This window comes from Phyllostomus hastatus, unplaced genomic scaffold, assembly GCF_019186645.2.
Source record: "Phyllostomus hastatus isolate PE091 unplaced genomic scaffold, TTU_PhHast_1.1 phas_contig_1, whole genome shotgun sequence".
Classification (NCBI taxonomy): Eukaryota; Metazoa; Chordata; class Mammalia; order Chiroptera; family Phyllostomidae; genus Phyllostomus; species Phyllostomus hastatus.
The window spans coordinates 13,138,544-13,155,510 of NW_025333498.1; the positions used below are offsets into that span (position 1 = coordinate 13,138,544).

The window sequence follows — 16,967 nt, forward strand, 5'->3', positions numbered from 1 at the left end:
CTTTGTTCAAGAGTCAGCTGCACAGTTTTGATTTTTCAGTTCCTTTAGTATTAGCAATTTGCAACCCAGAAGCTAATGTGGAGGAAATTCTCTTTCCAGCTTTGTGGAGTCAAGAGATGTGGTGATGACTGACACCAGCATCATGGAGGAGCGAGCAGAGCCCGGAGAACCTGCGGCTCCTTTCTTCATTTCAAAACCAGTGGTCCAGAGACTGGTAGAAGGTGGGAGCGTTGTGTTTGAGTGCCAGGTGGGCGGCAACCCAAAGCCCCATGTCTACTGGAAAAAGTCTGGTGTTCCTCTAACCAGTGGATACAGGTATTTTGATGGCTGGATGATGCAGTTCTCTGTGATTTGCATGACATGTATATGAAGCCTAGAGAGAAGCAGAATATACATATGACACCATTCCCAAAAGGCAGGCTCTTTTATTATAGAGCCTTCCTAGTGTGTTTTCACATGTTGGTACAAAGTCTTTCTGAGAAACAAAGCCATGTGACAAAGTGGATAGAAGATATATCTCTTTATATACTAGCTTGATTCATTTGTAGTGCCAGTAAAATAGAGAAAATGTGTATTTTTACAGGTATTTTTATACACACACATTTTTTCCAAAAGAATCTGAGGCAACTTTTAACAAAAACACATAAGTCACTAAAAGATAAAAGAGTAAGGGTCATATAATGAAGAAAGTCAGTTATACATGAAAATTAATGCTAACAAATTTGCTGCAATTAAATATATTTGGAATATATCTGAATCCAGTAGTACTTATTTCCATATATCTGAATCCAGTAGTACTACATTTATTTATTTTAAAGAATATTCATACCTTTTAACTTGTTCATTCCTTATCACTCATGGCCATGTACTTTCCTCAATAGTCAGCAATCTTATAGTTATATTCTACAGTAGGGCTTCATCACATGTTTAGGATCATTGAATTTTATATTACAGATCCACGTAAGGGTTATTTTCCTCACCTAAGCATTATTATATGACTGAATTTTTGCGCGTTTATTTTCATAAAGATACAAAGTGATTTACAACAGACAAACTGGCGAGTGCAAACTGGTGATTTCAATGACTTTTGCCGATGATGCTGGAGAATACACTATTGTTATTCGTAATAAGCATGGGGAAACTTCAGCATCTGCCTCCTTGCTTGGAGAAGGTGGGTGCAAGTCTAACTAGTACCTATGTGCATGGTAAGAACACAAACGCATGGAGATAGCAGCTCTGTGTGTTTATCAAAAGGTCTGTTGTAGTGCCCTGGTTCTGACACTGGTTCTTCTCAATCTCTTTCCTTCTTGGCCACAACCATAACAGGAAGTGTTTTAGACTACATGGCCTCGAAAGCCATACTGGTGCTAAACTTCTAAGTTTCTAGTAATAGTTTCTATTTGGTGCCATTCCTTTGGTGCATACCATGCCTTTGAAGATGCAGAATTCTAAATGTACTTGCCTTCCAAACCCAGGCAGATAATATCAGTGAGTACAAGGATGATAATGGCCAACTGAAGAGTATATGCCCTGCCACAAGGGGGCAGTAGTGCCCTATCTCTACTGTGTGGTTATCAGGCATACTTGTATCAGGCGCCATGTTGCTAGAGTTTCTGATATTTTATAGAAAAACTAGAAATCACGATTTTCAAAATTTGTAAGTAATTTGAAAAGAAATGTAATTGCATTCAGACCAAACAAAATATATTTATGAGTCGCCATTATCTTTGCTTAGCTGCTCACATTTACAGTGGCCCCCCCCCACGTTCTGTCTCATTTGACCTGCTCAATACCCATTAGAGAAAATTAGAATATTATCCCCACTTAGCAGATAAAGCATTCAAGACCTAGTAAGATAAATGAATTGCAAAAAGTCACACAGAAAATTGGAAAAACCTCTAGGATACACCCAAAGGAGTGACTGCTAGTATAAAATTCTTTCTACAATAGTAATGGCTGGTTTGACTTATTAGTCTAAGTTTGGTGTTGAAATTCAATCTAGTTAGTATTTATTGAGCACTTGGATAGTAAAATTTAGAAAATCAGTCTTTTGGTTATCAACTTTCCCTAGCATGTGGCTTGTCAGAATGAACAAGATAAAAGCTTTTACATAAGAAAATTATAAATTAACTTATGTTCTTAACTCCTAGCTGATTATGAGTCACTGATGAAGTCCCAAGAAATGCTTTACCAGACACAAATGACTGCATTTGTGCAAGAACCTAAAGTTGGAGAAATAGCACCTGGATTTGTATACTCTGATTATGAAAAAGAGTATGAAAAAGAACAGGCCTTAATTAGGAAGAAAATGGCCAAAGATACTGTAATGGTCAGAACTTTTGTAGAAGACCAAGTGAGTAGAATATTATCCCCACTTAGCAGATAAAGCATTCAAGCCCTGAAGCCCATTCAAGCCCATTCAAGCAATAATGAGCATGTAAACCATTTTATAAATTATACTATCCTCCCACAATTCCCCTTTTTGTTTGATATTTTCCTTTTCAAGTGATGGAGTCATGTTAGACTACTATGAGTAGATTCAGGTTCACTGCTGGAAAGTTTCCTCAATCTTCACAACATTTTGCACGTATGGCTTTAGAAACAGATTATATATATGCAACAAAATATGACATTATTGTAAGGATCACATATATGCCGAAAAAGACAAATAGTAGCATGACTATGTTCATTACTGCCAAGGTCCCTTTAACTGTATGATGAACATCCCAGCTGTAACCCATGCTTTTAGAATACCGTTTACTTAAGATGCTGCAGCATGAACCAGCAAAGATCATCATAATGCAGACTGAAAAACAAAAAGCTTTCTAAGTTTTTCTCCCAGTTAAAAATTTGAACCTTATCTCTGAACCTAATATACTTAAGAATTTCTATCAGTGAGGATATATTTTTTTAACAAACTGTCACTTTTTTTTACTACATAGGAATTCCACATTTCTTCCTTTGAGGAGAGACTTATTAAAGAAATTGAATACAGAATAATAAAGACGACATTAGAAGAACTTCTCGAAGAAGATGGAGAAGAAAAAATGGCAGTTGACATTTCTGAATCTGAAGCTGTTGAAGCAGGATTTGATTTAAGAGTCAAAAATTATAGAATTCTTGAGGGGATGGGTGTTACTTTTCATTGCAAGATGTCTGGATATCCATTACCCAAGGTAAAATATAAACACTTATCATACCTCCATGGCACAAAAAAGATACAAATAGGTTACACTGTAACTATTTTATCTACATTTAATTCATGTATCCATGGTATTTGCAGATTGCGTGGTACAAAGATGGCAAGCGCATCAGACATGGGGAGAGATACCAAATGGACTTCCTACAAGACGGCAGAGCTAGTCTGCGCATACCTGTGGTCCTTCCAGAAGATGAAGGAATCTATACTGCATTTGCCAGCAATATTAAAGGAAATGCGATCTGCTCTGGGAAACTGTATGTAGAGCCTGCTGCTCCGCTTAGTGCTCCAATGTATATGCCCACACCAGAGCCAATGAGCAGAATCAGGTAAGACTCATAAACAATTTGAGTTGATTAGTGTTTAAACTATTTATTTAAAACACCAAATAATTCCAGTACCAAACTGCTATTGTGTTGGTGGGGCAGGGTGGGTGGGTAGAGGAGGAGGTATGAAGGCTGAGGCAGCACAGAAATTTGCCATTAGCGATTCCAATAATTGATGAGTTTTATTTCTTGCCCATGTCTATGCTGAGCAAAGCATTTTAATTAATGTGACATACTGTTCATTTTGCCAGTATTATAACTAATATAATGAAAGCTGTAAGGTTTATCTTGCACTTGATTTTACATGTGTTAGCCCTAATTATACAATAACATTGCAATGTAGGGGTTGTTATTTCTAGTTTGAAAGTGAGAACACTGAGTCTCTGAAAGCCCATGAAAACTGCCTTAATTTACCCAAGTGGAAGTGCCAGAACTCAAAATCTAATCCAAGCTATTCTGGCTGCAAAGTATAGATAGGATTTTGTTTCCAAGAATGATTTCTATGTTTTTCCTCCTTTGGGGTAAAGAAGTATGTTTTTCTTTTTTTCATAAATTTATGCATTGATTTATTTCATCAAAGTACATTTACTGAGATGTTTTGGTAGTGGGATCAAAAAGGTTTGGTGACAAAATCAAGGTGGTGGGAGAAAGACAGTATTGGGATCATTCCGAGATTCTGAGTCCCCAGATACCTGGCTATGTTAAGGGACTACTGACTGGATTGAGAATATATGAAAAACATAGTTTTGGGGGGCTATAATAATCTATTCCATTTTGGATCTCAGTGAGTTTGAGGTGCCTTCTGCAACATACAGGAAGTAAATTATAAAATAACATTGATGATCAAGAAATAAATAGGTTTGTTTATTCTGCTTATTTATTTATTTTATTTATGAGTTTTCTTTATGCCTCATGAAAATCTCATTTTCTTTGGTTTTTCAGATCTATTTCCCCACGTTCAGTGAGCAGGTCTCCTATACGCATGTCTCCTGCAAGGATGTCTCCTGCAAGGATGTCCCCTGCACGCATGTCCCCTGCACGCATGTCCCCTGGACGTAGGCTGGAGGAAACAGATGAGTCACAACTGGAGAGACTGTATAAGCCAGTCTTCGTGTTAAAACCTGCTTCTTTCAAATGTTTAGAAGGGCAAACTGCCAGGTTTGACTTAAAGGTTGTGGGTAGACCTATGCCTGAGACCTTCTGGTTTCATAATGGTGAGTAAGATAAATTTTTGCTCACAAATTATTAAACTCCAAAATTAGCTTATATGTATGTCAAACAATTTTAAGAAACTATTTTAACAATCTGTTTTCTTTTTTACTTCTTTTTTTTTTGACAGGCCAGCAAGTCATCAATGACTATACCCATAAAGTAGTCATTAAAGAAGATGGTACCCAATCTCTGATCATTGTCCCTGCAACCCCCAGTGATTCTGGGGAATGGACTGTGGTTGCCCAAAACAGGGCAGGCAAATCTTCAATTTCAGTGACTTTAACCGTAGAAGGTATTTGCTCTTAAAATGAAAAAGAACTTACCTTATCACTTGGGTTATAAACAGATATTTCAGCCTTGTTCACTCTAAATCATGACCCCTCTCTTTCAGCTGTGGAACATCAGGTTAAACCAGTGTTTGTGGAAAAACTGAAAAATGTCAATATAAAGGAGGGTTCCCGACTTGAAATGAAAGTCAGAGCTACAGGGAACCCTAACCCTGATATTGTGTGGTTGAAAAACAGTGAGATCATTGTACCTCATAAATATCCAAAAATCAGGTACATTTGCTTTGGAATAATAAAAAACTAAGTCATTCTGCAAACTCAATAACCAAGGAAGCAACAACTACTTCATATACTGATGATTTTTTCCTTTTTTTTTTAGAATTGAAGGAACCAAGGGAGAAGCTGCCCTTAAAATCGATTCCACTGTCAGTCAAGATTCTGCCTGGTATACTGCAACTGCTATTAATAAGGCTGGCCGGGACACTACCAGATGCAAAGTAAATGTTGAAGTTGAGTTTGCAGAGCCTGAGCCAGAGAGAAAACTGATCATCCCGCGGGGGACATACAAAGCAAAGGAAATTGCAGCCCCAGAACTGGAGCCCCTCCATTTACGATATGGTCAAGAGCAGTGGGAGGAGGGTGACCTTTATGACAAAGAGAAACAACAGAAACCATTTTTTAAGAAAAAACTCACTTCCTTAAGACTCAAGCGCTTTGGACCTGCCCACTTTGAATGCAGACTAACACCAATCGGTGACCCAACGATGGTGGTGGAATGGCTCCATGATGGAAAGCCACTCGAAGCAGCCAACAGGCTTCGTATGATCAATGAATTTGGGTATTGCAGTCTTGACTATGGGGTTGCATATTCTAGAGACAGCGGCATCATTACTTGCAGAGCCACTAACAAATATGGGACAGATCACACATCTGCTACCCTTATTGTTAAAGATGAGAAAAGCCTTGTGGAAGAATCCCAACTGCCTGAGGGCAGGAAAGGCTTGCAGAGAATTGAAGAGTTAGAAAGGATGGCTCATGAAGGTGCACTTACAGGTGTAACAACAGATCAGAAAGAGAAGCAAAAGCCTGACATTGTCTTGTTCCCAGAGCCAGTAAGAGTACTTGAAGGGGAGACTGCTAGGTTCCGTTGCCGAGTAACAGGGTACCCTCAGCCCAAAGTCAACTGGTACCTCAATGGACAGCTCATCCGCAAAAGCAAAAGGTTCAGAGTTCGATATGATGGCATTCATTATCTGGACATCGTGGACTGTAAATCCTATGATACAGGTGAAGTCAAAGTCACTGCAGAAAATCCAGAAGGTGTGACAGAGCATAAAGTGAAACTGGAGATCCAACAGAGGGAGGACTTTAGGTCTGTCCTTAGGCGAGCCCCCGAACCAAAGCCCGAGTTTCGTGTACACGAACCTGGAAAACTTCAGTTTGAGGTACAAAAAGTAGATAGACCTGTTGACACCACTGAAGCCAAGGAAATAGTGAAGTTGAAAAGGGCTGAGAGAATCACTCATGAAAAGGTGTCTGAAGAATCAGAAGAGCTGCGCAGTAAATTCAAGCGCAGAACAGAGGAAGGATATTATGAAGCCATTACTGCTGTGGAGCTCAAGTCTCGTAAAAAGGATGAATCCTATGAAGAACTCCTAAAGAAGACAAAAGATGAACTTCTCCACTGGACCAAAGAGCTAACCGAAGAGGAGAAGAAAGCCCTTGCTGAAGAAGGCAAAATCACGATTCCAACGTTTAAACCTGATAAAATCGAACTAAGTCCTAGTATGGAGGCCCCTAAAATCTTTGAAAGAATCCAAAGCCAAACAGTGGGCCAAGGATCTGATGCACACTTCCGAGTCAGGGTCGTGGGAAGACCAGATCCTGAATGTGAATGGTACAAAAATGGTGTCAAGATTGAACGCTCCGACCGGATTTACTGGTACTGGCCTGAAGACAATGTTTGTGAACTGGTCATAAGAGATGTGACTCCTGAGGACTCTGCCAGCATTATGGTGAAAGCCATCAATATAGCTGGGGAAACCTCAAGTCATGCATTCTTACTTGTCCAAGGTAATTTGAATGTCTTTCATTTGATGGATCTGTCTCCATTTATCCATGAATATCCTATAGTGTATTTTTTATTTTCTTTTTTTTAAGCTAGAATGTTTTTTTAAGTTTTATTTTAATCATTGTTCAAGTACAGTTTTCTCCCTTTTACTCCCATTATTTTTAATTTTCTTTCCCCATTATTCAAACTGCAAATTTAGTTGAATATAATGTGCTTTTCTCTCTTTTTTCTTGTAGCCAAGCAATTGATCACTTTTACACAAGAATTACAAGATGTTGTTGCTAAGGAAAAAGACACCATGGCAACCTTTGAATGTGAAACTTCAGAGCCATTTGTCAAAGTGAAATGGTTTAAAGATGGTGTGGAGATTCATACAGGAGATAAATATAGAATGCACTCAGACAGAAAGGTTCACTTCCTCTCCATACTGACAATTGACACAGCTGATGCTGAAGACTATAGCTGTGTACTTGTGGAAGATGAAAATGTAAAAACAACGGCCAAACTTGTTGTTGAAGGTAGTAAATAACTCTTTCAATGTGTGCTTAAGTTATAAAGTCACCCTTAAAACCTAATAAAATAAGCTATGCAATTTTCCTGTCATAAAAAAATTAGTAGGAAACTGGATATAAGCTCCTTAGAAAGAATCATGAATTTATACTATTAATCAAGAAGGTTGACAATTTGAATTTTTAAAAAGCAAGGTTTTTATGTCTTGTTTTTACATTTTTTATTGAAACATAAGTCTATGGTTTAAAAAATAATTAAAAATTAAAGTGATTCCTTTTTATCGAATATTTATTACTCAGTCCATCAGAAAGTAGATATTAAGAATATTCCTAATAGTATGGAAAAGATAAGAGATGTATAAGGAATTTCTCTATCCTAAGTCTAGGTGTGTAACTCTCCAGCAAAATTAACTTTTTAAAAAAAATCTTATGCCTCAGGTGCTGTTATTGAGTTTGTAAAAGAACTTCAAGACATAGAAGTTCCAGAATCATTTTCAGGAGAGTTAGAGTGCATTATATCCCCAGAAAATATAGAAGGCAAATGGTATCACAATGATGTGGAGCTTAAATCCAATGGCAAATACTCAATTACATCTCGCCGTGGACGTCAGAACCTTACAGTCAAGGATGTAACCAAAGAGGACCAGGGAGAATACAGCTTTGTTGTTGATGGGAAGAAGACAACCTGTAAACTAAAGATGAAACGTAAGTTTTCCCATTCCTGTTGGCCTACAGTGAGCACCATTATGGTTTATTGATAAACAATGATCATAAAATTCTTTTTTCTCCCCATATTTCACAGCCCGCCCCATTGCTATCCTACAAGGACTTAGTGATCAAAAAGTCTGCGAAGGTGACATTGTGCAGCTTGAAGTTAAAGTCTCCTTAGAAAATGTGGAAGGCGTCTGGATGAAAGATGGCCAAGAAGTGCAGCCCAGCGACAGGGTTCACATTGTGATAGACAAACAGTCACACATGCTGCTCATTGAAGATATGACTAAAGAGGATGCTGGAAATTACTCCTTCACCATTCCAGCCCTCGGACTGTCGACCACTGGGCGCGTCTCTGTCTACAGTGAGTGCAGCTTCCATAGTTTTATGTGTACATTGTCCAGGGAGGTACGGAACTTGAATGAACAAACATTTGAAACAGAATTCATGTTCATAGCTATTTTATTTGTGTGTGTCTCTGTGTGGTTTTGCAGGTGTTGAAGTGATAACACCTCTAAAGGATGTTAATGTGCTTGAGGGTACCAAGGCTATTCTCGAATGTAAGGTCTCCGTCCCTGATGTGACTTCTGTTAAATGGTATTTAAATGATGAACAAATCAAGACTGATGATCGCATACAAGCCATTGTCAAAGGCACTAAGCAGCGACTAGTGATTAACCGGACCCATGCTTCTGACGAAGGGCCATACACGCTGATGGTTGGCAGAGTCGAGACCAGCTGTAATCTCTCTGTAGAAAGTAAGGATTCTTCAGTTTAACTGAGCATTATTTTAAGCATTCTATGTTCCCAGTGTAATAATAACCAAATGATTTTCTGTTTTCCCCAGAAATAAAAATTATAAGGGGTCTTCAGGACCTTACCTGTACAGAAACCCAAAATGTGGTCCTTGAGGTGGAGCTCTCCCACTCAGGAATTGATGTCTTGTGGAATTTTAAGGACAAGGAACTCAAGCCCAGTTCTAAATATAAAATTGAAGCTCATGGAAAAATATATAAGTTGACAGTTCTAAATATGATGAAAGATGATGAAGGAGAATATACATTTTATGCTGGAGAAAATATGACATCTGGGAAACTTACTGTGGCAGGTGCGTGTCTTTATCACCTACCCTGATTTCTTATGTGGGACAGATATTCTAACATGACAAGTCGTTGCCAGATTCCCATCAGTTCCTCACTCCCATGCCTCTCTTTATGCTGTTCTCAAAGCCAGCAGTGCACTCAGCACTGTCACATCCACCCAAAATGTTCTTCCAGGCAGGCCTACCTCAAGTGCTTTCCCTTCTGTGAAGGCTTCCTTAACCTCCCCATCTGTATAAGGCCTCACAACTCCAACCTCAAGATCACTTTATGTGTGCTGCTCTCATGCTCCTTACCATGTACTTGTTTTATTCCCCATTACTCTTCTTGCACCAGAGTATAAGCTCCCCAGACCTGGAATGGCTTCTTTCTCTTCTGTGTGTACTGCAGTGTATTGCACATGAAAGATGATCAGTAGATGTTTGCTGAATTGAGCTTTACTGAAACTTTCCTACTCTAAAGATGTATTTTTAAGTCACTTTTATTTCTATAACTTTTGTGTTTTTTGTTCCCTTCATACTTTTTTATGAATCCCGTGAATATCTTAAAAACATAACTCAGTGTATCTGTGTATCTCTTTCTTATGGCATGAAGCAGACTATTGTCATTCAGCAGAAATCCTTAGCTTTAAAATGAAGAATTAAAAGGATAAACTAATGCTCAGGAAGAAGCTAGAAGTCATTGTTAATTTGTTTGGTTCATCACAATTTAAGTGTTGAGGAGTTGGGATATTACATTGAGATTAATTTGTGCTGTCCATAGTATCTGATATATAATTTCCCCAGATATTTAACTATGAAAAAAACTTCAGAAATAAAATTTCAGATCCTGAACTTTGATATATTTAATACAAACTATATGTTTCTAAATTTTTATAATTGCCTCCAGTATTCAGTACAGTAACATGCAGTGCAGGTTTATGGCCTAGGGGCAGTGGGCTATACCTTATATATAGCCTAGGTGTGTGGGAGGCTGTACCAGCTGGGTTTGTGTATGTGCACTCTGTGATGTTTGCACAACAGAATCACCTAAGGATGTAGTTCTCAGATCTAATCCCCATCATTAAGTGATGCATGACTATATTGTATAATTGAAATTTGCTTAGAGTAAAAGTTGTGTTCTTACAAAAAAAAGAAAAAGTAAATATATGAGGCAATAGGTGTGTTAATTAACTCAATTGTGAGAGTCCTTTTAAAATGTATACATATATATCAAATCATCATGTTGTATACTTTAAATATATTACAATTTTCTCAATTTTGCCTCAGTAAAGCTGAAAACAAGAATAAGAAAAAAATAATTAATTTTGAGTATTAAGGTTTTAGTACAATATTAATATAATTTAAATAATTATAATAAATTAATATTTTAAAAATAAATACATTTTGTATTTATTTTTAAATGTGTGGACACAAAAAACTCTGAGCCCTTATAGGATTTCACTCAATATTTTAAAACTACTTACCATAGCCAGACATTGCTAGGAACTGGGAACACAGAAATGAATAAGGTGTGACATTTTTCTCGAGGAGTTTACAACTTAGAGAGGGACAGATACATCAGCAACTAACTTGCTGAAGGAGTAATTATGTCTGCCAGTGGGTGATGGCACTGGGGCAATGGGGGGAAATGTCATAAGGGAGATGGCATTTGTCAAAACAGTGCTTTTTAGTATAGAGGAACCCCGAATCTTCTGGAAACATCGATAACTTGGACATTTTGTTTAGCAATTTTTTTCCAGTCAAATATCAGATTTATTCCCAGGAAATAATCCTTGAGAAGACTAAGCAGAATGCTTCTGAGGAGGCAGGAATTGCCACAGAGGCCCTCCATGTGGTGTGCTGCCCATATGGTTCTCGGAATTCCATACTAACCTGGCAGTTGCTTTTCCTTTGCAAAACTTCCCTGATTCCAGTATTTTCCCTGGTTATCAGTCACATATCCTTACAACAGGGGTTTCTGTGATACCTTTTTAATATGGGTTAAAACAATTTTATTAGGCACTTCATGATATTCAAATTCATGTTTCAAAATTTGAAGTTTTAAATTTGATAAATCCAAATAACTTTTTATTGTACAAATATTTTTAAAGGACTCACATTTGTACTTCTCATGTTCCAAAGGTGGAGCCATCTCCAGGCCACTCACGGACCAGACTGTAGCTGAATCTCAGGCAGCAGTGTTTGAATGTGAAGTCGCCAACCCCGATGCTGAAGGCGAATGGTTGAAGGATGGCAAACACTTACCGCGAAGTAACAACATCAAAATTGAATCTGATGGACACAAAAGGAGACTTATCATTGCTGCCAGCAGATTAGATGACATAGGAGAATACACCTACAAAGTGGCCACCTCTACAACATCTGCTAAACTCAAAGTTGAAGGTCAGTGATATATAGCAGATTTATCCACTTCAAATCACGGTACATTCTCGACAGTTACCATTTTCAAAGTCAAATAGTATAACCATTTGAATGCCATAAGTCTTTATTCCATAAAATCATTATAAACTCTCTAAGCTTTCTTTCTGAGCCATATACCACAAGGTACAAAATTGTTTATAGGATGTTTATATGAAGAAGCATTTCTTAGGCTCCAGCTCTGGGGAACAGCTAAATTAGATGTTCTCATTCTCCGTTCCTCTTTCACTCTTCTCCAATCAATCTATTAAGCTATTAGTACATGGCTCAGATAATTTTCTCCCATTCAAGTATAGAAAAACCATTGCACAATGCACATTTCAAACTGGATCCCAGGTTTTCCTATATAACCTTAAGATGTCTTTTAAAGCTGCCATGCCATGTAACTACAATATTTTTAATAAGCATTCATGTACAAGATGACCAGGTAATGATCTTGTTTAGGACTTCTTTTAGTTGATTATATCATCCTTATTTTCTAAACCAATCATAAATTTGTCTTCAGCTGTCAAAATTAAGAAGACTCTGAAGAACCTCACAGTGACAGAGACGCAGGACGCTGTCTTCACTGTGGAGCTAACACACCCTGATGTGAAAGGTGTCGAGTGGATCAAAAACGGGGTTGTGCTGAAATCCAATGACAAGTATGACATCTCAGTCAAAGGAACCGTTTACTCCCTGAGAATTAAAAACTGCGCCCTTGCGGATGAGTCTGTTTATGGCTTCAAGCTCGGAAGGCTAGGAGCCAGTGCCAGGCTGCACGTTGAGAGTAAGTTGACTTAGAACCACTTTACAAGTTGCCAATTCATGGTTCCTAGCAAGCTAACCATTTCACTGACTCACTTCAACTTTCCTTGTTAAGCTGTCAAGATCATTAAAAAGCCAAAAGACGTGACCGCCTTGGAAAACGCCACTGTTGCCTTTGAAGTCAGTGTTTCCCATGACACGGTTCCTGTAAAATGGTTCCACAAGAATGTGGAGATCAAGCCGAGTGACAAACACAGACTGGTCTCAGAAAGGAAGGTGCACAAACTGATGCTGCAGCACATTGCCCCCTCGGATGCTGGCGAGTACACAGCTATGGTGGGACAACTGGAATGCAAGGCCAAACTCTTTGTGGAGAGTAAGTATTAGGCAGCACCACCCTGGAGTTCCCTGGTTGATTACCATGTGTTCACTTGTTTGCTCACTTTTAAAAAAACATTTATTAACTGAGGTACTTTTTCCCAAGCACTACATATTACAAAAACCATGAAAAGCATCGAGGTGCCTGAGACCAAAACAGCCTCCTTTGAGTGCGAGGTGTCCCACTTCAATGTCCCTTCCATGTGGCTGAAGAACGGTGTGGAGATTGAGATGAGCGAAAAGTTCAAGATCGTCGTGCAGGGAAAACTCCACCAGCTGATCATCATGAACACCAGCACAGAGGACGCGGCAGAATACACATTTGTCTGTGGCAATGACCAAGTCAGCGCCACCCTGAAAGTGACCCGTAAGTTAAAAAAATCATATCCAGTAGATTCGTTGTTATTCCATATGCTACATGTTCCTTTCTTGACCATTTAGTCCACTGAAAATTCCTTAATTGAAAGGTCTACTGAGACTTCACACTGAGTTAGGCACAAGTATCTCCACTTAAGTAAGATTTTCCAATAAAAGTGCCATTTGAAGGCTGCCTATAAAGATGCTCCAGTGTCTGTTGCTTACGAGTTCTGTATCTCTGTTACTTGGCATTGTCCTGGAAAGAGAAGGGTACCTGGAAGGTATCATTCCTCATATCTCTTAACTGTAATCACCTTAACAGAAATACTAAATACCTTCCAGGTTTTCATTCTGCACCTGTTATGACCCACGTCATATTGACACAAGTGTCCTTGGGTGTCTTTCCTTCTCCTTTTGCAGCAATCATGATTACGTCCATGCTGAAAGACATCAATGCTGAAGAAAAAGACACCATTACCTTTGAGGTGACAGTGAACCATGAAGGCATCTCTTACAAATGGTTGAAGAATGGTGTGGAAATCAAATCAACTGATAGGTGCCAGATGAGAACCAAAAAGCTCACACACTCACTGAACATCAGGAATGTTCACTTTGGAGATGCTGCCGAGTACACCTTTGTGGCTGGAAAAGCTACATCGACAGCCACCCTTTATGTAGAAGGTACGCTTCATGAATGTCATGTCCATAAAAATAATGTCAAACACACCACATAAAATGTTATTTTGAACATAAATTGATGGATGGATAAATAAAATGTGCTATATCCCTGCTGTGGAATATTACTGGAAAATAAAAAGGAAGTGCTGATCCATGCTATATATAGCATGGGGGAACCCTGAAAACTTTATGCCGGGTAGAAAACTCAGTCACTTGTCCTGACCAGTGTGGCTCCGTTGGTTGGGTGATGTCCCTCAAAGCTAATGGTTGCTGGATTGATTCCTGGTCAGTGCACATGCCTGGGTTGTGGATTCACAGATTCAGTCCCCAGCTGGGACACATGCGAGAGACATTGATGTTTCTCTCACTCTCCCTCCCTTCTTCTCTCTCTAAAAATACATAAATCAAATCTTTTAAAAAAGGAAAAGCCAATCACAAAGGATTACATTTTGTCTGATTCCATTTATATGAAATCCTCATAATACACACATCTATACAGACATAAGTTGGCATAAGACTGAGGAGAAAAATGAGAGGGATGTGGGGATGATAAATAAGGGGTTCACAGATTCTTTCTAGGGTAACAAGAATGTCCTAAAATCAATTGTGGTGATGGTTGCACAACTCTGGATATACTAAAAGCCACTGAGTTGTATACTTAAATGGGTGGATTTTATAGTATGTGAAGTATATCTTAAAGCTATGAAAAAGACTAATTTTTTACATTCTCTTTTCCAGCTCGCCATATTGAATTCAGGAAACACATTAAGGACATCAAGGTTCTGGAGAAGAAGCGAGCCATGTTTGAATGTGAAGTTTCTGAGCCCGACATCACTGTGCAGTGGATGAAGGATGGCCAAGAGTTGCAGATCGAGGACAGGTCAGTTGTTCTGTTTGCCACATTCCAGGAACCCCCAGTTTTCTTGGAGCTATCACACAGTAACTTCAATTTCCACTTCACCCATAGAATAAAGATACAGAAGGAGAAATACGTCCACCGCCTTCTGATTCCATCCACTCGGATGTCTGATGCCGGGCAGTACACAGTGGTGGCCGGAGGCAACTTGTCCACTGCTAACCTCTTTGTAGAGGGCAGAGATGTTCGCATCCGGAGTATTAAAAAGGAGGTCCAGGTATTGTATATATGCCAAAGTTTTGGAGAAATCATCAATAGTCCATAATTTATAATTTTATATTTTAATTATTAACTTTTAAATTGTTTAACCACAGTCTTCTAAAGAATTAAGTCAACTGACCCTCACTGGCTTAGATTCTCAGGCTGACATGAATTTTGTCACAGTCTCCCCTCGCTTAGGGAATAAGTGTGTCCTTAGCAGCTGTCAAAATTCTTTAATTGACACAGCTGTAGAAACTGCATCATCTAATGCAATGAATGGCTACTTGCCAAGCAACAGCAACCAGAAAAAAATAAACTAAAATTTATATTGTGATGTTTACACATCAACTAGAATTTACAGGAATTCTGAACAAGGTAGCATTTTCTTGGAAGCCACCTATGAGGGAGAGGCAGGTGTGTAGGGACTTGTGTGAGAACACTGAGGCTAGGGTCCAAGAGGAAGCCAATATGACCAAGTCTGGATTCCCAGCAAGGATGGTGATCAAACACCTTTGCCACCTGCTATGTGGAGAGTTTGTCCTCATGGGTTCCAGTCTTCCCACATGATATAATAGAGGTAACGGGTAAAGAGAAGTATCACCTGCATTTATTCCATCAGATTGCTCATCCAAGAAAAACCAGGCAGCAAGCCTCAGGCCATCGTGGAAAAGCCTTCAGTGGGGGCACAGACCCCCTAAATATGCCCTCCACCCTTTATTGTCTGATTCTGAACCTTGAGTTCCTCACTGTTAAAATGGTTCCTACCTCATTCCCAAGGTTACTGTTTATATCACGTGAAATTAAATTGAACAGTAACTTAAAAGAGCTTTATAAGTAACAAAAAGGCTAGAGGTGTACAATGTCATTACTTCTGTTATTATTAATTAACAAGCAAACATTTAGGGGTAAAATCATTGCCTCTTTGAGCAACATCCTCAGTGCAGGTACAAGCATGGTCTCTCCAAACGAAGTTTTGGTACCATTTGCCCAAGGATGGGTGGGAAAAATAAAATGTGCTATCACCAATCAGGTAATTATATCATAATGTATAGGTTTTGCATGCTCTTCAAATGAGCGCTTTTAAGAACCGGTTAACTGAAAGGAAACCAAGGCTTCAATTTTCTCTTTATGTTGCTTCATCAAAAGGTTATCGAGAAACAACGCGCCGTCGTTGAGTTTGAGGTCAATGAAGACGATGTGGATGCCCACTGGTATAAAGATGGCATTGAAATCAATTTCCAAATTCAAGAACGACACCAATACGTCGTAGAGAGAAGAATCCACCGAATGTTTATCTCTGAGACCAGGCTCAGTGATGCTGGTGAATACACCTTTGTGGCAGGAAGGAACAGGAGTTCTGTTACTCTCTATGTCAATGGTAGGTGGAGATTTTAACATATTTTGTGGCTCCTTCTGGAACAACTCTTCCCCTTTAAGTTACTAAAGTTCTGGGTAGTCTCTGGGTAATTTCTAAAGAACTTGTGGTACTTATGTGGTTACATCTATATTTATTTTCACATTATATCTGTGAAAAAGGGATGGCAGCTATTAAAGTGACTGTTAAGATGTCATTTCCAAAAAGCACCTGATGGCTAGATTTTTATTTATTGGTCAACACTGTTGAACATACACTGCATGTCAATTATAATATAGCCCAGTTGGCTTTCTAGATATAGCATTCAACTCTTATAGATGTCTGCCCTTGCCACTAACTGCTTACATACCAACAGCACTGCTCAGCGGTAGGAGCATTTACAGCCTCCAGTCTGTAGTTCCTCAGAGAACCCAGATGTCCCCTTTGAGACCACGGAGGGCCTAGAGAGCAGCAGGCAATGTGGAAAGAAGTTGTCTCTGC

At 38.8% G+C, this 16,967-nt stretch overlaps 1 protein-coding gene across 2 annotated transcripts in view; it reads left to right on the forward strand.

The window, feature by feature from the left end:
• Positions 1-16,967, forward strand: part of TTN (titin) — a 269,907-nt gene that overhangs the window by 25,612 nt on the left and 227,328 nt on the right. For both annotated transcript variants that reach the window (XM_045842158.1, XM_045842067.1), the window contains exons 20-41: positions 100-315; positions 1,029-1,171; positions 2,151-2,353; positions 2,943-3,176; positions 3,284-3,528; positions 4,468-4,739; positions 4,865-5,029; positions 5,129-5,297; positions 5,404-7,097; positions 7,332-7,613; positions 8,043-8,309; positions 8,407-8,679; positions 8,810-9,073; positions 9,163-9,423; positions 11,539-11,799; positions 12,341-12,604; positions 12,698-12,958; positions 13,067-13,327; positions 13,738-13,998; positions 14,734-14,875; positions 14,963-15,128; positions 16,259-16,490. In XM_045842158.1, the coding sequence (XP_045698114.1) occupies positions 100-315; positions 1,029-1,171; positions 2,151-2,353; positions 2,943-3,176; positions 3,284-3,528; positions 4,468-4,739; positions 4,865-5,029; positions 5,129-5,297; positions 5,404-7,097; positions 7,332-7,613; positions 8,043-8,309; positions 8,407-8,679; positions 8,810-9,073; positions 9,163-9,423; positions 11,539-11,799; positions 12,341-12,604; positions 12,698-12,958; positions 13,067-13,327; positions 13,738-13,998; positions 14,734-14,875; positions 14,963-15,128; positions 16,259-16,490 (6,536 nt within the window). The remainder of the gene's footprint in view (positions 1-99; positions 316-1,028; positions 1,172-2,150; positions 2,354-2,942; positions 3,177-3,283; positions 3,529-4,467; positions 4,740-4,864; positions 5,030-5,128; positions 5,298-5,403; positions 7,098-7,331; positions 7,614-8,042; positions 8,310-8,406; positions 8,680-8,809; positions 9,074-9,162; positions 9,424-11,538; positions 11,800-12,340; positions 12,605-12,697; positions 12,959-13,066; positions 13,328-13,737; positions 13,999-14,733; positions 14,876-14,962; positions 15,129-16,258; positions 16,491-16,967) is intronic.